Source organism: Seriola lalandi, unplaced genomic scaffold, assembly GCF_002814215.2.
Source record: "Seriola lalandi dorsalis isolate HSWRI2012SDOR001 ecotype SW California unplaced genomic scaffold, Sedor1 jcf7180002054956, whole genome shotgun sequence".
NCBI lineage: Eukaryota > Metazoa > Chordata > Actinopteri > Carangiformes > Carangidae > Seriola > Seriola lalandi.
Window position 1 is genome coordinate 2,204,289 of NW_019525507.1, and position 22,549 is coordinate 2,226,837.

The 22,549-nt window shown below is 39.8% G+C and overlaps 2 protein-coding genes across 6 annotated transcripts in view; both read right to left on the minus strand.

Moving 5' to 3' along the window:
• Positions 1-13: 13 nt before the first annotated feature.
• Positions 14-17,977, minus strand: phex (phosphate regulating endopeptidase homolog, X-linked). The gene is made up of 22 exons (XM_023395066.2): positions 17,550-17,977; positions 14,130-14,186; positions 13,843-14,004; positions 13,232-13,315; positions 12,349-12,575; positions 11,314-11,382; positions 10,053-10,169; positions 9,754-9,837; positions 9,264-9,406; positions 8,989-9,082; positions 7,554-7,682; positions 7,003-7,104; positions 5,788-5,865; positions 5,562-5,665; positions 5,217-5,275; positions 4,790-4,844; positions 4,380-4,447; positions 3,636-3,766; positions 3,428-3,493; positions 3,152-3,256; positions 2,138-2,214; positions 14-2,042 (listed from the first exon to the last, which is right to left on the minus strand). Exons 1-22 carry the CDS (start codon positions 17,671-17,673, stop codon positions 1,940-1,942), a joined length of 2,238 nt encoding a protein of 745 aa, XP_023250834.1. The 5' UTR covers positions 17,674-17,977; the 3' UTR covers positions 14-1,939.
• Positions 17,978-20,776: 2,799 nt separating this feature from the next.
• mbtps2 (membrane-bound transcription factor peptidase, site 2) overlaps positions 20,777-22,549 on the minus strand; it is a 10,188-nt gene continuing 8,415 nt past the window's right edge. The window contains exons 10-12 of one of the 5 annotated variants that reach the window (XM_087170686.1): positions 22,445-22,520; positions 22,089-22,137; positions 21,660-21,853 (exon numbers count right to left, since the gene is read on the minus strand). In XM_087170686.1, coding sequence (XP_087026812.1) covers positions 21,809-21,853; positions 22,089-22,137; positions 22,445-22,520 — 170 coding nt within the window. In that variant the 3' untranslated portion in view covers positions 21,660-21,808. Of the gene's footprint in view, positions 22,138-22,401; positions 22,521-22,549 lie in introns of all 5 variants that reach the window. The other 4 variants (XM_023395074.2, XM_087170687.1, XM_087170685.1 and 1 more) reach the window with 4 other exon arrangements.

Sequence of the window (22,549 nt, forward strand, 5' to 3'; positions counted from 1 at the left end):
TGAATGGGCAGCGTAGTGTCTCAAGAGTTTTATTAGAACGCCACAGAAGGAAGCACAACCAGAAACACAGAAACACAGTGACCCCATGATCACAACATACAAATAGGTACCAGAACAACGGCAGTTCAAATTCATCCCATTACGATAAAAAAAAAGGTATATCAAGAAAAACACTTCCAGATAATAAAATGTAAATAAAGAATCTAAAATCTTTTTTTTTTCACTATTTTCTCACATTTATAGATTCATTTGATTTTTAGATCTTTAAGATTTTAGACTAAAAGATTATTTGTAGAAATAATCACCAGATGAATCGATAATTAATTAATTATTTGTGTTTCAGAACTAATGGTACTAGTTAAGTTTACAGTGAGAAGTTAATAACGGCTGCGTAAGCAAAGGGACGTTATTTAGCCATATGAGCTAACGTTACCGGCGTTATGTTTTGTCATTTGAGGTATATGGTGTTATTTTTGTGAAATGTCATCTTAAATCTTCCCCAGGTAACATCATTACCAAAAAGCATTTTATCTGGTTTCCGGTCAGTCACGTCGACCATATTAGTTGCGTGAGCTGTGTAACAGTTACACCTGGCAGTTTCTGGGTGTAAATAGTTTGTGACATAAGAACTAGTTTGTTTGGTGCAACTCATTTTAATTAAGAGATGTCTATATCTTCACTTAGTAATCACAATAACTATGCTAAGTTTAAATTTACGAAGAGTTCATACAACCATTTTCTGTAGGACAGACAGAAGACAAAATGAAAATCAAGACTTCAAAAAGCAGAATTAGAAAAGTTAGTCAATTAAACGTGGAAAATAAACTATATTTCAGATGATAAATCGCTGTCATTTTCTCACTAACTTGTTAAATCTGGTTTGTAAAATACCCCCAATATTCCAGATCAACAACAAATACTACAAGAAGCTGATGTGTGAGTGCACCTCTGCAGTACCGTTAAATACCAGAGACAGAAAGACAAATGGAGAGAGTGCATCTTGTAGTTTGAGTGCTTGTAATTCTGTGAGTTCATTTGCCTCGGGCTGAACTGCAGCAGAATGAATATAAATGTCTGACACAAGAATAAGATTGAAACAAAGTGGAACAGAAACCAAGACGGGACTGAGACCACACAAACAAACACACACACGAAATACAAAACATACCCCACCCACAAGTTTTTAAAGACAAACCAGCAGGTTGATGTCATTGAATTGCTTTGTGAGTACATAATTAAAACACAGGTTTTCACAATTATTTCAAGAAAAACAAGGAAAACTAAAAAGTTTTCAAAAAATATATGGATTGATTTTTTTGTATTGTTTGTTGCTTTTTTTTGGCTCATATTTATCTTCAAACATGAATTAAAATCTTTTGCTTGGGATGCTGGGAAATCATTGACAAGGCTGCTAATGAATATATGCAGATGTTGACCTGATATATTTCTGCTTCCCAGAGTTACTGCAACATCGGAAAAAATGTTCCTGTTCAAAAATACGACGTTCCAGTCACTGGTACCTTTAATGTATAAATTATTTATTCCCATAAGAAAGGCTGCATCTTTAACTAGTCACACTTACAGTATATATACTGTACGTCTGTTATTGTTGCATGTCTGTACAAAAACAGCCTTTTTCTAATATATAATTCATAAACTATGGCTTCAGTCATAATTTATGCAGTAACAGCAACATATGCAGTAAATGTATCTGTAAAAAACAACATTGCAACTTTGTTGTAGTAGTAATAATATACTGTACAATATCCAATTAAAAGTGGTCTTCAGTCGCTAACATGTCTATGAGTTAACAACTCTTCTTCATCTTTTCATTGCTCCCACATCATGTAAACTATGTTGGCTCCAGCACGATCTGCCTTTTCAACAGGTGTCCTGCTGACAGCTCTGGCCATGTTCACGGTGAAGCTGAGGTCAAAGGTCACCACACCCGACAGGACTTTGCCCCCCGGTTCATAACCGACGACTCAGGACAGCTGAACACTTTCCGAAACTCTTCATAGTTACTCATTGCTCCGACAACTCTGCAGGGCAACAACCACGGTAAAGGTCAAGGTTGTAAGAACTCTGTGTGTGTGTGTGTGCATTCATCAGTGTGTGTGACTGAGTGTGTACTTACCTGTATTTTGGTGGACTGTGGGCTCCACTCTGGATCTGGTCCCTGGCTGCTTCTGGTCTGTATGAGTTACATCTCACCTGCAGAGCACAAACACATATGAAGCACACTGGGCCTAAGATACTGTAGCAGCACGTCATCAGTGAAAATCCCTCAAATGGGTCATAAACACTAGAGCTTGCTGGTTGGTGGTCGTCGGTGAGGGACCATCAGTGGGACGAGAATAGAAAACAAACATAATTAGCAGACTGAGCAGATAAATAGAAAAACTGCCTAATTAAGGAAAAATGTGCTGCAGCGCTGCTCAAATTATCAGTCTGAAATAATTTGCAGCCCCCTCTAATTAACAGTTCAAGATCCAAATGGAGCCTTATTAGCTAGGTAATAGCCCCTAACTTTACCCATATTTCAACCTCCATCCATCACCTTAACCAAATCTAAAAAGGGATATTTGTATGTTTGTTCTGCCGCCCGATTTCCTGCCGGAAGCAGGAAGCGGTGGTTGTCGCTTGACAAGAACCGTCGCTGCATTTACAAGACAAGAGGTTATAATACGTCCTCTGAGCAGTGCTACGTCTTCAGGGCAGATTGGAGGCTGCAGTTATTGGATAGGGCTAGCTGGTTAGCGTGCTACCTTCACTGGAAGAAAAGATGTGATAAAGACAAGAGGTAACATTGGCGTTGCTTTCCACCTCTGGAGACAGCTGTTGGCGAATAAAGGAATGAAGTTTGATGCTGAACTAGCAATGTTTCTTCTAAACTAATAAGTTAACAGCTGTTAATGCTAACGTCGTAGCATTAGGAAAACTTACAAATAGCCCCTTTAAAGGCCGATACCTCAACATTCACCCTTTCTTTTTAATTCATTTATTTTCTATTAATGAAACTTTAACCCACGTTACCTGCTCAGGAGAAACGCCAGTATGTTCAGAAATGACAACAGAGGTACCCAGAAATGCTCTTATAGTCAGAAGCATGGCTCTGACCGCACAGCTAAAACAGTTTGTGTGTTCTTACATGTGCGTAGCTCAGGAAGAACAGTTGGTTGTTATTCAGTCCGACTCCAGGAAGCAGAGGCTCCTCCACACCACCTCTGCTCTCGTCAACCCACCGTCTGTATGCCTACGCACAAAACACAGATTTCTCACCTGGACTTCTGTCTTTTTTTCCACAGATGACATTTTGAGTGGTGAAATATGGATGCAGCTAATAGACAAATGTCAAAGATCTAAAGAGTGTGAAGAGAGAGAGAGTGAGAGAGAGAGAGAGATAGTGTAAGAAAATAGACCCTACCCTGAACGCTTCTCTTATTCCTCCATTGTCTGCTATGTTTTCTGCTAAAGTCCTCTTACCCCGCACCTACAGAACAAAACATCCACAAAGCACAAACTCCTTCACCAGATATGTACAAAAGTTAGTTAATGAATGCATGATTCAGGGGGTTATTATTTCAATTTCATTCTACTGTCGCAGTTGTAGAATCAAACCCCTTGTTTCTTACATTCAGGCCTGCCTCCTCCCAGTGGTAGCCATTATACTGCTCTATCATACACTGGGTCTTCTCATTGAAGGCTGTGACGGACGAGTTGCTCCACCACTGGTCAAGGTTTCCGTTTTTGTCATATTTGCGACCTGTTCAGAAAAAGCAGCTCACAAATAAAATCCCCGAATCTAGTGGAGAGAAATATCTGTTCCACTTTCTGATAAGGCACCATTTATATTTATATTATAGGTTGAAATGAATGGCTTTGCTAATGGTTAATCAATCATTTAACACGCTTCATCGATCAGTTATAAATGAAATGATTATTCGATTAGTCGACGGACAGAAAAATAACCATTTCGATTGATTCAGGCATTTTTCAAGCAAAAACTGAAGGAAAGAAGCCAAATAGTTCTATAATAATAATCCAAAAAGTATAAAAGTTTAATAAGCTGTTTATAAATAGACTTTGGTCCAGGCGTCCTGAGAACACTCTAATGGAGGAGTCTCCCTAATCAATTAAAGAGCTAGCTAAAACGACTACTCATGCTGGAAGAAGAGTTTATACAACCTGGCAACCCAAACGTTGCTCTTATTAATGACTTATAACTCATCTATAAAGCACTGGTGAATGACTTTTCTTAAACCGTTAGTAAAGGTGTTAATTATTGATCTTATGAGCCTTTTATCAGAAGGTGTTACCAAATCATCTTCTGTTATTTCAAATGTTTTCTGAGGTCGTTATTAGCGACCAATATTTACCGTTATTGTCAAAGCCGTGTGTTAACTCATGTCCCACTATCACCCCGATGGCACCATAACTTAAAGCTCTGAAAACAGACACAAAGTTAAAGATTATTCATCATATATTTTCACATCCTGAAAACTGCATTATCTTTCATAATAAACTGAAATGTTGAGAACAACATCATCTATAGAAATATTTCATGTAGAGCACTGATCTAAAACTGACTTGACATTAAACTTATTTTTGGAGAAACTGTAATTCCATGACCTGTGGAGACTGAGGTACCGCTGCAGTTCTTCTATGTGATTTTCTATTAGGAGGTCAATGTCAGAAAAATCCTGTACTTATTTCAGAGCTCCTGGCTGCACGAGCTGGCGTCTCTTTGGTCTGTTAACAGAGCGTGTCACATTTTCTTTCATCTCACCTTGGGTACTCTCTTCCCCAGAAGAAAGGTTTTTGAAGCTCTCCAGCAGGAAATCCTAAACGACAAGATGAAAGTAGTTTTTTGTTTGTGTGTCTGTAGCTCTTTCCAGACCTGATTCATTCACTGGAGCATGCTGAGTAATTTCCGTCATCTTTCAGCCTTTAATTTGTTATTAAAAAGGGCGGTTTTTGGAGAAGAAGCAAATACTATAAAACTGATTCAAATTGCTTAGTTTATAAAGAGTGTCCGCCTGTTATATTAGTTTGCTTTTAAAGCAAATTCCCAATTATTTCAGTGGCAGTACTGAAATAATTTGGAATTTGCAGAATCCCTAAAAATGTTATCTGTCTAGACAGAACATCAGAATAATTAAGTTAAAGTGATGTCAAGTGTTGGTGTCTCAGTAATGAATCATACACTGTCTTACTGATTTGATTCGTGGAAGAACTGTAGAAGGCGTTCACAGTTGTTGGGTTTGTAAACCACCTGAAACACAGACACAAACACACGCGCACACACACGCGCACGCACACACACGCACACACACAAAGACATTATCGCAGGTCAATGAGGAAATAAAAAATAAAAAATAAAATCACTAGAGTTGACACAAAGTGGGTTTCCATCCAAATTCTATCCAAATTTTGAGAAGATCAGCAAAAGAAAATAGTTTCTGTTGCTTTTCCTTTTTTCTTTTTTAAATGTTCAAATTGAAATTGTGCATAAAAGCAGCTGGATGGAAACCCACCTACAGACGAGCCCCGCTACTCACTCCGTACGTGGCACGCTCTTTCGAAGCCAAGCGATATCAATCTGAGCGATCATCTTCAGCGTCTGCATCACGTTACCGTAGTAATCCGTCTCATCGAACTTTAGCTAAAACACACAGACAACAACTACAAACTGTTAAGTCTTGCATTTTTCAAACTTGCATGTAGGAAAAGAAATGATATTTTATTATGTTGCGCAGTTGGTTTCAGTTTCAGTGCCAAACAAACCTCCTTCAGATCCTCGTTGAGGTAGGTGTCATTCAGAATAAACTCGGGGTAGCCAACCTTTGCCAGGACTGCATGAGCCTTGAGAGAGAGAGCAACAGCAGAGTGAATGTTAAGGACTGTTTGAACAGACTTTTACATAAACAGAATGATCAGACATTTATTCAGAGTAACTGACAGTGAGCGCAAAGACAGAATAAGATTCAATTCTATTAAACCACAGTGCCTCAAGAATAAATGTTCCTGAATCGTTACAAATGGCTTTTGAGGATATTAAACTGTTAAGCAGATTCAGACAATAAAAGACACTGATGTGGGAGTTTTATTAGGGTGTTGTTGAACTGTGCAAGTTTAACATGTAACAAAAACTCAAGGTGCACTTGATTTGTCATTGTTACAAAATTGGTGCATGATGAGTAGTTTGGTTCAAGGAGAAAAGTACTCCATTAAAATGAACAGAACACTTTACCCAATGGTGCTTGTGGACGGCACAGTGCTATTAAAATAGATGTGGGCGCTTAAATAATTTTCAGTCTACGAAAACATCAGAAAACCTTTTGCCTTTTTTTTGTTTTGTTTTATCCAAAAGCCAATAATATTCAATTTACTTTATTTTTCGTTTTATTCTTACTAAAAGCTCTCTAAACAGAGTCATCAGACTATCCATCTCCCACAATCCAGATAAGAGGAGAGTTACGCCCTCCACTTTTTCTTTGCATTACTTCAAGTAAATAATCATGAATTGTTATTTTTATTTCCAGTTAAAAGTCTCCTAAAAAAAGATGCAAGAATTGAGCAACAAACAAGCAAAGCACAGGGCTGTGACGTAGTTGGTTAAAATACAGAAATGTATGTAACTGTTATCCCTATTTGTATTTCTTTCTCATCTATATATATGTATAAGTATATACATGTACATATAAAGCCAAAGTTTGCAACTACCTGGTGAAGACAGGTTAACATACAGTATAGCTGCAGCCAGGTATTTCCCTTGGTGGAACACCAAATCAAAGCTGCCCCCAAGTGGTAAAAAAAATATAAATGCTAAGTTGAAAGGTTTTTCTTTTCTTTTTTTTACTGGTGAATTTTTTTAATCATGTTTTAGAGTTGAGATGAAGCGAGGACTGTCTCTTGAAGGAAGTTGGTTTTGTAAAGGAGGAAAGACGATGTACTATAAAGAAACATGGTAACAGGCCGATGACTGTCCGCCTCTCTTGCCTTATCTATGGCTCTGTTCTTCGTTGGTTGATCCATCCACTCATTCTCTTTCTGCAGAATGTCGATGAACGCCCAGCGAATGCCTTTGATCAGCTCCTCCATCTGAGACACACAGTCACGCACAATTTAATGTATGATACAGGAGAGATTATGTATGTTAGGGTTGGGTTAAGGGTTGCTCTGTTAAGGTAAGAGTAAAGAATGCATTATGTCAGCTAGGGTCCTCACAAAGATAGAAGTACAAATATGTGTGTGTGTGTGTGTGTGTATGTGTGGGTGTGTGTGCTCAAGTGTCATTGCCACATAAACACACACACACACACACGTCCCGCACTGATGCAGATGACAAAACATTAAATAACATCATCTCCTGGTGACACACAGACAAAATAAAGCCCACACACACATCTATTACACAACTAAACATATACTCACATTTAACACTTGACCCAAGATTTAAGATATGATGTCATGTCGGGAACACACACACACACACACACACACACACACACACACACACACACACACACACACACACAACATACACGCACCATGTGTTTCTTGTCCTCCTGGAAGTGTGTGTTGACAAAAAGGCGCCCGGCGGCATAAACAAGCGAGTTCTCGACGTAGTTCACACACTTGTCCCAGCGCGGGGTCAGAGACGTGGTTCCCGTGGTGACCTGCAGGGGGAGCAAGAGATGCAAGGTCAATTTCCAACTTCAATCAGTCAAGCGCAGTTTCTCAACTTTAGGTGATTTCAAAACTGATGTTTATATTTGAACATTTTAAATTAAAATGAACAGTCTGAAATGTACATGACATTATTATTTGTATTTATCTGAGGCTTTAAAAATTCATCTGGAGCTCCGTAAATGGTCTTAAAAACAGAAATCACATAACTTTCCCAGCTCCTAAACTTAAAATCAGGGTTTGATAAAAAAATATAACTTACATCAGAGTTTTTCCTAATTAAAAAAAAAAGTTTTAATATTGAACTCTCCATTTATGATGCTCAGACTGTGTCTCAGTTCCATATAACATTCATAGCAGGTTTGAGTGAGTAATCTGTCCTCGATGGAAAAGTGACAATATATGCATATTAAATATGCTGAATTTTTGAGCTGACTGATGAATGAGCTCCCACTCAATATTTTAAACCTCATCTAAAAACCTGTTTAATCTCAGGCTTTAATTTACGTCTCCTAGTCCATTTTTTTTCTTATACTTCAATAAAATTAACTTGTCTTTGATTTAAATACTTTTATAAATACATTTTCAAACTTACCACTGTACATAAATTTTTACTTATTTATTTATGATGCACAATGTAATGTCCAAAAGAAATGAAGGAGCTGCTTACAGCTCCAAAATATGAAAAACAAAATGCGTGTTGATGAAACAGCTACAGACAGATCTCAGAAAGTAAAGAATATATGTGTGTTTAATCTTAATTTTGGCTTCTCTTAATTTTGATTAGTAGCATCATTGAAATATTTCAGAAATAGCAGGTTAATATCTTTGGCTCATATCTTGTATTATTTCTTGTGTGTATGAAACAGCACCGGCAGGGTTTCTTTAAATACTGAATCACTCATTGATTTATTTATTTATTGGCCTAAATGTAATAAAACCTTAATATATTGAGTCTAAATATCCTCCTTAACTCCTCCGTCTGGCTGTTGAACAGCGTCAGTACTACAATAAAGGCTCGGATCAAGAGAGATTCTGGGAGAAAGTCATGAGTTCAGATTTATAGTTTTTTAAATTAACTCTGAAATCAGGATTAATTAAAGGTAAATCATGCATTGCGAGGGCCCAAATGTATTTCTTTATGATGCATTTTTACACAATTTACAGGGTTTTAAAAGGTTTTTTTTTTTTTGCATCTCAACCTATTAAGGAACATTTGGTTCAGCAGTTTATGTAAAGTCCTAAAGAATGACTAAACAAGGACAAAGATTTCGGAAGATGCTTTGAAAAAGGTACCCGAGCGTAGTCGAGGTATCTGTAGAGGAAACGACGACTCAGAGTGGTGATCCTGGAGAACACCGTCCTCCACTGTACGTAGTTTGCTACAGTCCTGAAGAGAGAGCGAAAGAGAGAGGACAATTAATTGAAGCCTACATGTAATCTTATTATATGTTATAATGTACCTATAATGAGATAAAGAAGCCCCAAGCCCCAGTGTCTGTTCATCTGTTGTATGTGTGTGTGTGTGTGTGTGTGTGTGTGTGTGTGTGTGTGTGTGTTAATGTGTATACCTGGGGTCTGTGCTGTTAATGAGCTTGAAAAGTTCCTTGAAGTACTGCGGGGCTCGGACGATGACGGGCTCGGAGGAGGGGATGGACCGAGACGGGTCGCTTTTAGACTCCACCACAGCTTTCACAAAACCCAGCCAGTCAAACTACACACACACACACAGGCACGGCGAGACATATAGTTAACGGTCTCCGTCCATATCCATATCAGTTTAATGAGTAATTTATTTCTGACTGTACGTTGTGAGTCTCTTGCAGATTCACTTCTACGAATTGTTGGCATCTTGGTTTGGAACAAATTTTTACTTTTTCAGCCATGTGGCAAAATTGCTCCATCACTTTGGTCCAGACTGAGAAATCTCAACAGCTATTCAATGGATTGTCGTAAAGTTTTGGGTATGGTATGGTTTTGGGGAAAAAGAAGGATATTTTATTATTTATTGTTGTTGTTTGTGTGTGTGTGTGTGTGTGTGTGTGTGTGTGTTCAAAGTACCTGTGGTATGGAGCGCTGCAGGCGAGAAAGTGTGTATCTGTTGTACATGTTCTCACTGGTGCGGTTTTCATAGGGAATCAGGATCTGGAGACACGATGAGCAATGTCACACTGACATGACTGATTCAAAATTTATGCAAAAAATAATCTCCCTTTATACTGTCGGTGAAGTTGATGAATCAATTTCATATCTCATGGTTAATAACATTGGGGTTTTAATTAGCTCCAGAGCCGTGGCGGCCTATCAGATCATCTCCATACATTAAGTGAGATTATATTTATGTGACATGACGTCTTTACATGAGCCAGTTTGGTCTCGAAGGCAAGAGCCTTTTCCATCTGGGTCAGCGCTGCTTTCTCTGGAGCGCCCAGCATGACGGCTGTGTCCACCATCAAGCTGAGCAAGGCCGCACGGTACTGAAGAGAGAGAGAGAGAGAGAGAGAGAGAGAGAGAGAGAGAGGGGGAGAGAGAGAGAGGGAGAGAGAGAGAGAGGTCAGGGGGGCAGACAAAGGCAGAAAGACAAATGTCATTTATTCTTTCATTGCTGTGAGCGACTGTCACTATCACGGCCAAAAATCTGACATCAAGGGCTTGCATCTGCACTCAGACATGATTATACTTGTGTAACAATAAGTTTAATTTAATACTATTTATGTTCTTTATAAGTAACTTTTTTGAAGAGATTGATACACAGTGCTAATAAGTTTATAAGTGGATTCTGCTCCAGACATCCAGCTGCTCAGAACTGGTTAAACAATACATTGGAGACGTCTCCCACAAACCAGCAAGTCACTCTTATTAATGGCATATCACTGATCTATAAAGCATTAATAAAGGATTTATTAATGATTGTTTAATTACAGCTTATAAATGGTGCCTTATTAGAAAGTGGTTCAGATAAATCTAATATAAATATACATTTAAAACTATTAAAACACAAACAATAAAAAAAGAAAAAAAGAAAAATTTAAGGAAAAAGAAAAAAAAGATTTCTCCTTGAATTGTACATAGTAATTTTAATTACATAGCATTTTTCTTAACATAACTATTAGCCTAAGTTATGATACAATGAAATCAACACAGTGTTTGAACACAAAATAGCAGAATAGCAATCTAAAGTAGAGTTTGTTCCTATGACCTAATGTAGAGCTTTGTATATACAGCTTGTTCTGTACAGTGGAGAGAACAACACTGATAAGGACAGTGTACTAATAACAAGATAGTGAGAGTTTTTCCAGTTGAGAAAACCTCGTCACTGAATACTGTGCTTTTTTTCCCCTTCTGGCCTAATGAGGTTGCTATTAGTGGAGCAATCGGTATCGGCTCCCTTTCCCAAAATTAATTTCTCGCCTTATTACTGTCTCACATTTGAAAATGTTGAGTCTGGGAAGAAGCTCTTCCTCTGATATAAAAACCCAACATTAACCACTCGATATTTCAAGTGGCTGAAAACTCTTTTTTTGCTGCGATTCATCACCCGAGCAGGAAGGAAATGGCTGCTGCAGGAAGAGGAGTTTTTAGATGACAGGTAAGTGGTGAAAGATGAAGCAGAAAACTCACCGCCTGTGCAGAGGAAGTGTTGGTGATGTAGTCCTCCCTGGAGGGCAGAGACAAGGATGCCTGGTCGAGCTGCATAAAGACAGAGAGCACAGGTTAGCCTCCGCAGCTTTTTGGGCTTGTTTATTCTTTAACATTTGCTGCAGCAATAATGAGCAGAAAAATGTTACTGAGCAAGCTGCTGAATCCGTACAGACATATATCATATGTCCATGCTGGTGGTTTTTACACTTTACTTTAAGTCTCCCGATTTAGTATTTCTAAACACCTTTAATAAATGGTTTATATGTAGATGTAATGACATTTTAAATATTGCCATCTCTTATGGGTGTCAGGAGGAGTTATAGTTGTTGACAAATACACTAATACACATTTAAATATGCATACAGCTACTTTTTAGTGTGTTACAAACAAGTTATTAAATGTTTATATGTAAGCTTATATGCTACTCTTATGTGCGTCAGTTAAACATGAGGCTGTAGCTGGCAGCTGGTTAGCTTAGCTTAGCATAAAGACTGGAAATGGCGTAACGGCTGCCCTGCGTCTGCGCACAGGTAACAAAATTAACATGTTATATCCATAAATACACTGGAGTGTAAAAATGGCAGCTTGTGATTTACTGGGAGGGTGTTGGGGAAATAAGCGTATTTTCCAAAATGTCAAACCTTTAGAGCTGGAACCATTAGTTGATTAATGTAATCATTCAGTCACCTACTTGGATGATTGATTAATTGTTGAAGTCTTATTTCAAGCAAAAATACAAAATTTGATGGTAGATTTCCCAATTTGAAGATTTGATGCTTTTATCAGAGTGATATTGGGTAAACTGGATATTTTTGAGTGGTTGACTATTTCACTTTTCACTAAGTTATCACTTTGGGCTCTAACTTTTCACTATTTTTAAAACTTAACAATTAATTGAGGAAATCAAAATCTTCATTAGTTGCAGCCCTAATCCCTTAAAAAACCTTAAATGTCAAACCTAAATGTGAAAAAACATGAATCATGCACAAACAACAATCAAAGGGAATGTCTCACCTTGATGATGTGGAGTGAGGAGTTCTTGTCGTCAGGGGAGACGTACAGGCGAATGAGAACGCTCTTACTGTGCTGGTTCCTCATCTCAGCCACAGTCTTCAGGAGGTTCCACTGAGCCGCCGACCACTGATACTCCCCGCCGAGCCCCTCCCCGACAACAGGCCACCGAAACTCTGCCTGCCTCAGTGTTTTCAGCATCGGATTGCTGTCCACCTTCTCCAGCACAGCTTTGTAAACAGACACACACAAAAAACATCACCATTTTTTTGTTTTTTAATTCTACAGTCCTTTATTGATTTTCATTATTTAAGTTCATGTTGTTGTTATTTTTCTACCTTTGTGATCATAGTTTCCCATTTCCCCCTCGTGTATCTTATTACTTTTGATGCTGCAGTGACCTAGATCTGTCATTGGGATCAATAAAAGTTCATCTTATCCTGTTTTATACTGTCAATGTGTGTTTGTGTGTGTCTTGACTTACAGTATATTTGTGAGGACCTGTTGTAGAGTGTGGGGACATTTTAGGATCACAAATGCTTTTTGGCCAGTCCTCCTGTCTACTTCAAAGAGTTGTTTGAGGGTTAAAGTAACAACTGGGTTTAGATTTAGGTTAGGTTGAAGGTCAGGTTAGGGGCTAGAGAAGGTATGATGAAAACAACAGTCCCCACAAGCGCTGTACGTAGATTTGAGTGTATAATTGTTGTATTGCTTACACGCAACGGCCAATAATATGGTCACGCTGCCACATTATGGGGATAAGAGTTGGAAGTAGGCATGTAGTGGTTATGTTCCAGGTTAAGGTGAGTCTCCAGGGAATGAATGTACATCAATGCATTGTCCCTCTAAGTAACAAAAACCAAGTGCATGTGTGTGTGAGACTCACCCTCGTTTATACAGGAGCGGTAGAGGATCTTAGCCTTAGTCACTGCCTCCAGTTCATCAGGGGCTGATGGAGCTTCCAGTAACTCTGATAAGAAACAACAGGTTGGGTCACAACTAACACTTTTTAATTTTTTATTTTATCTTTTTTTCCGAAGAAAAAACAAGAAAAATGTTAATATGCATATCAACAAAAGAAATGTGTCTAAACAAAAAAACATATATACTTTTCAGATGTTCTTGTTAAGATACATTTCTCCTCTTGATATATAGTTTACATTTATATTATTTATTTAAAAAGAGTGATGGACAGCTTTCTCTTCCCTATCAAGAGTTTGTGAAATTGCTTTGTGAAATAAAATAAAATCAACAAGTTTAGTCTCGCTTTGGAATTAAGTGATAATAACAGAAAATCACTTATTAAACTTGACCTGGTTGTTTATGCCTTTTACTGAAATTCATATTCCTGCTGTTTCTCCTCACATATCCAAGTAGAGCTCTCTTTTTGTCTTTTGATAGAACATTTGATGTACACTTTTAAGCCAAGTGTACATCAACTTTCATTGAGGCTGATGAACTCAGACACTGATGGGAAATTCCTGGGTAAAAGCACACCTTTGAGTTGGATGTCGACATGCTGTCGCAGCCAGGGGTAGATGCCATATGAGGAGGAATCTTCAGGGATCGGATTCTCCTTCAGCCAACCACCACAGGAAAAACTATAGAAGTCCTCGCAGGGGTCAACAGACCGATCCATTTTACTTAAAATAGACCCAGCTACAGGAGGGAAAGAGACAAAGTACAGGCCCAATAATAAGTGTTGAGCACTAGATACTTCAGCCACAACTGAAATATCTCATGCTCAAGCAGTTTCCATACAAACAAGAGCCACCACTCCTCACCTGCTTCGATGCACTCTGGACTCAGACAGAACTCCTCCTGACTGGACTTTTGAGAGACTGAGGGGGAAGAAAAGAGTTGAGGATGCATGGTGACAAGTGAAATGTATAGATCACCCTGTGACTCAGGCAGTAGTGTTATTTTGTAGGAAATGTTGGTTGCATGCATTTCTATATATACTGCCCCAAACCACATAACTGTACAGTTTGCTGGTGACAGGTTTTCGACAGAAACTCAACCAAGGAAACTTTAGGTGGAGGTCGACAAAACACGTCACCCCGGAAAAGTTGGCAGAGGTGTGTTAGTCACGGACAGAAAATCATCTTATTCTGCCAATGTGATCTCAGGACAACTCAACAAACTCCAACTACAGATGAAGACCTTGAGATGCGGTCGGGGAAGGGATAAATCTACCAGTTATTTTTATCATCAATCATTCTGGCAATTCTTCATAGATTATCGTCTTATCTGTAAAATGTCAGCAAAAGAAAAAGTGAGAAATGCTGAACCCAAGGTGTTGTTCTTTTGATCAACCAAAAATATTCACTATAAAATGGTGATAGACAGAGAAACGGAGCAAACTCTCACATTTGAGCAGCTGAAACCAGGTTATATTTGGCACTTTTGCTTGAAAAAAAAAAGATCAATTGATTAAGAGATTATCAAAATAGATGCAGATTAATTTCCCATTGATTGAGTAATTGTTTTAGCTCTAGTTGAAAGCGCAGAAAGAAGCTTGTAAGTGGGCCTTATGTTATGAGACCGCAGAACTCCACTAAAGCCGCTGTCAAACAACATTACACCAGACATCAGAGAAAAGTCAAACTTTTAGTAAATGATTTTGATCTGGCTCAGAATTTATTGGGTTCGTTCCAGGCGGTGTCCCATCCCTCCACCAAGTTGTGTGCAAATCGTCTCAGTGCTTCACAACCTCCTCGGCCTATGTAAGTCTAACAAAGCTGCTTTTATCAAGGAGCTGAAAGAAAACAGCGTTTTCATATTGCAATATCGTGCGTTATGGTAACACAGGCCATCAGTGAATGAAGCGCTGATGGAAGAGAACCTGATAATCATACTTTCATGCAGCTCAAAATGAAAGTGGTTATCAGAGGGGAAGTGTAATGAGCGATGTTCCCACAATCCACTCATTATCAAAATGGGACAAATACAGACCAAAGTGCAGTTGATACAGCTGGAGGAGAGCAGTCAGTGTAAACAGTTGGTGGATTCATTTTTTTAACCTTACGCCGGCCTGAACTGAGGAATGCCTCAACTTACAACCGCCACCTAACATAACGATGATCTTTACTCATCAAGTCACGAGAACATCTCCAGTACTTTCTGAAACACATCACCTTTATGAGTTTAACTTGACTGTCAGTTGTAATTACTTCACATACTTCTAATTAAGGCAATCACAACACCACAAACAGACAGAGTAAACCCTCCATTGTTTACGCTACTTGTGGCGTAACCACGGGTTTACTCATTCACTTCCTTTCCTAGAAGGTGAATGAAAGCCTGTCTCTCTAACCTCCAGGCAGAAACCACCGTTATTGTGATGTGTTTGCGAGGGCGTGCAGAGGCAGCACAAGCCCGCGAAGTGAGCTAACGGATTTAGAAACCAAATCCCCATTGTGAACGGATGAGTGGAGCGTTTATTGAGCTGCGCCGCAATGTCTGACCTCTGAGGTTGACCGGTCATGTTGTCTAGTTAGAGCTGCTTGTGACGGGTTGATTAACGTTGTGCGTTATGCACACACTCACAACTTCAGCCCCTGACCGCGCTCGGCCTGGAACAACCTTGACGACCTATTCTGACTGCTCCTTCAGAAACACTCAGGGGTTTAAACGCCCACATCCACAGATGTCCGAGGCTCCGGTGTCACTACTAATATTAACCTCATGTTGGCTACTCAGATACCAAACAGGCCACTCACACAAACATGCATGTACACAAACACACACTCTTTAAAAATGAAAACAATTCCTGTGTGTGGTCAGTCACATGGCTGGAGACCATTAGAGAGAGGTTCCATTAGAGTGGGTGTGTGGAACTGCATATGCAGGCACATCACATAATTACACTTCACTGCTGCCACGAGAATCCTGGCTTCCTTCAATAACTAAGAAAAACAATACTTACCCCGCCCGAGACACACTCGTGTACCCCTCCCAGCCCCGAGCATCCTCACCACCACGCACTACTGAAACTACTGAACCGCTCAAACGGTCTGCACGAGGGCAGTTTTGGGAAAATACACGTATTTCCTTTACTTGTGGAGAGTGGTGAAATGGGAAAAGCAACACTGCTCTTTTGTCTGTGCGCTAAATATGAAGCTAGAGCCAGGAGATGCTAAATGGAGGCAGCTGAAACTTAAAGTGTCCTGGCATTGTTTTGGATTCAAGTTTAACTTTTACAAAAGTTCAAAAAGTTTTCTTAAAATCTCAAAGTTTGCACCGACAAAGCTTCAATCTATCAGGCAAAATAATAAGAAGAAACACGCTTTAAAAGTTGGTAAATATGGAGAATTTTACGCCTTTGGTGTGAACTCATTCTTCCATTCATATGCAGCAAAATTTAACAATCAGGACAAACTGTTTTTTCCGTGACACCATCAAACATCTGGTTGACATGAAGTCTAGAAAAAGAGGAACCGTGCTACATGTAGTGGTTTTAAATAAAGTATGATTAAATACGTAAAGTTTGATTCTTTCTACACTGTTACCTAAGTTTTATATAGTCTTTCAACACTGTCTGGTGCTTCTTTTATACCTTAAGTAAAGCTGTTGTTGAAATGTGCCACACAAATAAAAATGCTTTGCTTAAATTCATCAAGACAAAGTATTGCAACACTTTCTGCCTGTTTTTAGCCGGACTCTGGGAGCAAGCTGCTGGTTTCTCTCTCCCTGTCACATCTATACTCATGTTTCTCAAAGTGCCAGTCTTGTTTAATCTGCACTGCCCTCTCTAAATAAACAAATACACACACACACACACACACGCCCTACCCGCCACTACTCTACCACACAGTCCCTGCTAATTAATTTCACATTCTGAAGGAAACAATACCCACAAAGTGTCACACACACACTCTTTCCTCTTTCCCCAGTGTCCCATTTGACTCCCACAGTGCGTTATGTAGAGTCCGAGGTTCTGCATGTGCACGTGGGCGTGTTTGAAACCTTATATGGACCAAAAATAGTTTGACACAAATTACCCACGAGCCCTCCATAAAGACCTTTGCTCCCAGCAGCGTGCCTGTGTGTTATTTACAGTCAGTGTGTACTATAATCTGAGGACAGCCTGCGTAATATACAATATGTTTCCATGGAATTCCATTCAAATTATAATGTAGGATGAGTGAGGAGAAATGTGTGTGGTGTGTGGTGTGTGTGTGTGTGTGTGTGTGTGGACTTACCCAGTATGAGTGCAAGCAGCAGAACAGCACAGAGACACACACACATGGCCAGTGCTATCCTGTAGAGACGAGTGTTGCCCCTCTCGGGTTTAACCCCACCACCGCCTAAACGCTCCAGCTCCATGACTTTACTATATTACACACAACACACACACACACACACACACACACACACACACACACACACACACACACACACACACACACACACACACTCTAAAAATCTAACTCTCAGGTGGGGAAGCAGTGACAAAAACACAACAGAAAGCAAAAAAAAAAAAAAGAAAATAGGAAAGAAATCTGACCAAAAAAAAAAAAAAAAGAAATCCAAAAGGTTACAGGAACATATTGTAGAAATTCACACTTTATTCACTTTCTCAGTCTGTCTCTCTTTCTCTGCTGCTATCTGTCTATCTGCAGCTACTCTAACTTCACCCCAGCTCTTCAAACTGTCCCTCCCTCCCTCATCACTCCACCTCTCACCCAACACTCCTCCTCTCCTCTCCTCTCCTCCCTCCTTCCCTCCTTCTAGGAAACAAGGGACCAGGCGTCCCAGTGGTGAACAGAAATCATTTATTAAAGTCATTGGCTAAAACCAGAACATTATCTGTGTGTCTGTGTCTGTGTCTGTGTGTGTGTGTGTGTGTGTGTGTGTGTGGTGCATAAGTGGCTGCAGACCTTGTTAGCGGCGTAAGCATACGTGTGAAAAGTGTGCGTGTCTAGTCTCATGTTGAAAACAGCAGGGTGCTCTGCTTGAAACATTTATCAGATCAGACAGTCAGTAGACCAGAACAAAATTAGATTCACTCTCTCTATCTCTATCTCACACACACACACACACACACACACACACACACACACATACACAGATTACAATCGATTAATCTGATGATGATGATGATGGTGACGTCGCCGCCTGTAGAAACACATCTGTGTTGTTGTCACAGTGCATCAATAGTTTCTGATGATGATAACACCACAGTTCCTGATAGGTTGTCGACCCCCCCCCCCCTTCAATATAGTGAGAGCTCTTTCTGCACGTGCTCATTAGGGTTTGGGGCGTCGGCCACAAAGTCCCTTATATAGACTTGACTTCCTGCGCTGCTGAAAACACCCATTCATCATGCGGACACTTTGACCACGAAGCTATTGTTCACCACTTGGACTCGCAATCATTTGCGTCCTGTTTCACTCTCATTGTTTGAAAGCTCAACTGGGACCCTTGGTTTTCATCATCTCTGCTCCTCATTTAGCCTCCAAACTTTTTAGTCCATGCTGGGGGCATGGCTGTAGTGACGGCAACAGAGGAGCTGGACCGGGTTGCAACAGCTACCCACGAATCCATAATCAGTCTACTGTCAATGAAACAAAAACACTTTAATTGTAAATCAGTTGCTAGGAAACATCTATAGCACCGTCCAATGACACAGAAGAGAAAGTCTCAGAGGTTCCAAAGGCTAAACATTATACCTGCTAAACATATACATGCTAGCGTTGTCACCGTGAGCATGTTAGCATATTGCTGTTGCCTAAGTGGCTGTGGACTCCACCGAGTTAAATCAAGGGCCCATGGCTCATTATGAACCAGACAGTCAGAACAAACCTCCCTTCACCCCGCTACCCTCCTCCTCTTCATCGTCCTCCCATGTCTGTTTACCCAAACATCCCTCCAGGCTTTCATTAGCGCAAGATAAGCAGCAGAAACACACATGCAAGGACACAAGTAACAAAGATTGAGGAGGGAAAAATCAGCTTTCGAAATGCCTTATCTGAACGCTAACATATACACATGACAAAGACGCCACCCCTGCGTGCAACGTGGGCTAATCCTCCGTATTCTCCCCTCATTATTCAATGATAAGAGTCTCCAAAAGGGCAACAATTTTCAACCTGCTGACAGAGTCGTCTGCTCATCTTTGCTAAACACACCTCTGTGACTAAGCTGAAGGCCGTTCAGTATTTATACGTCTGTGGGAAACACCCTTCCAAATTACAATATGTCATCTCTCCCGCTGTCACACTCAAGGAAAACATAATCACTGCACGAGTCCTCGAAAGGACTGAAGCAACACTGCGGTCTGGAGCCGCTGCTAAAAGTGTAGCCTGTGTTCTTTTGTTACAGCGTCTGAGGAAGACAGTGTGCCAGTGCGCTGGGAATATGAAGGGTGTAAAATTAGAAAGGAGCTCTGCTCTGCAGTCGAGGCAAACTCCAGAGAGAACTGATTACAAGCCTGACATAATCATCCAATCTTCCATTTCATATTTGGAGTAAAAGATGGTAAACTATGTGTAATGTTAAAGAAAAAAAGGAAACTAAAAGAGGCCATGAAGTCAACAGTAACTAACTGCCTTCATGTGAGTGGATGTGACCTTTAAGAACTAGATCAGGGATTTTTGACCCTTTTTCTACTGTACACATACAACATGCATGCTCACTGTTACATTCACTGCACTGGATATACACTACTACCTGACTTTAACCCACATATTTAGCAGATAAGCTCAAAGGAGGAGTTGCTGCTTATAAATACATCATAATGCATCATAAATGATTTATTACATGCTTTTAAAATGTAATTTAATCTGATATAAAATTCACAAAGTCACTTTTCTTCTTCTTCTTATTATTTTTCATACCCTGAAAAGATTACACCATCACACGTGACAACCTCAGGGTGTCACAGATGATGGACACATGGGTGTCTAAGTGTTTGTGTCCAGTTTGTTTAGGTGAACTGGAATTCTACAATTCGATTTGTATTTCAAACTATTTGTATTTTTTACATTATTTTTTGATCTAATGTTTAAAATCGGATTTTATTCTCTATCAATTAATGTTATTCTGGTTTTATTTCCGCATGTTATTCTAATGCTTTTCTTTGCCTATATATTTAAATCATCTGTGGTTGAAATGTTCTTTATAAATACAGCTGTCTTGCCTGTGGTTAAGTACCTTGTCTATAACTGTATGTGTTATGAGAGACTGGAGACTTGTCCATTTGCAGCCCGACTTTCCACTCCAGCCTCCATCGACCTCGAACAGGAAAGTATATGGATCAATGGGTGGAATTTTAATCTCTCATTCCTACCAAAGAACTAATCATGCATCATCCTTCACAATGTGTCAGTTAGTCGAATGGTGTCTCAGGCATCACCTGAGATATGACAGAAAAAAAAGAAATCAGCAAAAAAATAATAATAATAATAATGATAAATGAAACTGTAGATGAGTTCTCCGACTGATTAAAAGAGCCCTTCAATAAAATCAGTCTTTTATTCCACACTACTGACAATCAACTTTTACATCCAGGTCACAGACAGTGAAGAGGCCAAGGGGGGAAAATTAACGAAACACTTTTGAGGAAGAGCGGGAAACAGTTCAGCCATTTTCCGGCTACAATGCCCGAGGAGAAGAAACACACTTAGCAAATGTTTTTCATTTCAAAACATTCCCACCTTCAAACTTTTTTTTTTTTTGGACGTTACAAAATACCGTAGGAGTCATTTTCATCGATTCATGAATTAATTCACACACTTCGGACGAGGCAGTTTTTTCCAGCTGATAAGTGGGAGTTAATCAAGGTATTGCCATGCATTAGCTGATGAAATTAAGGCTTTTTCTTTGCCTTAGTTTACTCCACGACATAACTTGCAGGGAAATATGGCATCAAACCCTTGGCAAAACTAAGATGGCTTTCTCTCTGACTTCAAACCCAAACACGTCACAGATATTCAAATTTGGAAAAGACTGCGCAGTCTTTGTAAACAGTCACACAGGACAGTGCTTTGTTTATTTGTGTATGTGCTTTTTTTTTGTGTCTATGGCGGGAAACAAGGTGGAAGTGAGTTGTTTATAGGTTTCCCAGGTGGTCCAGTGAGGGCTCAAAGGCCGAGCAATGTTCCGCTCAACAGTCTCCAGAAATTGGGCAGCACTGCTGGGTAATGCAGCCTGTTCCCTGCATGTTCACAGTTTAATGGTCGACACGTCTCGAACACGTCTCAGTCCACATGGGGGTTTTATTCTTTTAGTTTTTTTCGTCCTGCCAGGGCAGCTGACCGCTGTGGCTACCGCGCCGTGACCATCCACAAGCCCAGCGCCACATTGGCTGCCAGCAGGGCGCTGCCCGCCAGCAGCAGGAAGAAACCAATCAGCTCGCGCTTTTGACGGTCTGTAACCACAGAAACCAGCGTGGCCTCCAGCAGAGCGTTCAGCATCCACTGGCCGTCGAGGGCGAAGCACGGCACAGAGTTGACTACGGCTAACGCACCGGAGAGGGACACCACGTATCTGAGAGACACCAGGGCTAAGGACGATAAACACAGTCAATCATATACACACATTTGAGGAGTTTGGCCCTTTGATCAGTTTATCCAGTAACTAATAAATATATAGAAATCAGAAATATTCACGTTTCCCTGCAGCATTACCAGGGTTTCTTCACCGGTCATTCAAGTTACATTGAAGACTTTTTAATATCCCAGAATGCAACTGAATATCTGCCAAAGTAAGAAAGTATGATGGAAAAGATAATTACTTACCATTACATCATATTTTTCAGTATTTCCCAGCAGTATATAACAATGATTCCTAATGATATGATTAATTAAATCCAAGTTAAGAAATCATTTTAATCTGGAAAACATCTCATATCATAAATATTATTATTATTATTATTACGATATAACCATTTTAAAAGAAAAATAGTAAAATGTTCATTTAGACAGAGCACACTGTACTTTGTAACCCTGGACCTTCAAAAAGTAACATCATTTGTTCAGAGCGTGTGTGAGTGACCCTGACGGAAAAGTAGCTTTTACTTTATCTACAGCCGCCTCCTCACACATCCATCACCTGATTATGAGCGGGGTCGAGTCCTTTAAACGTGGAAGGATACTTGCAGAAGGTCTCCAAGAAGACGGGCAGGTCCAGGTGGAGGAACCCAAAGCGGGGCACAAAGTTGGTCAGACTCACTGGGTAGAAACAAAAGGGGGGGTGGGGT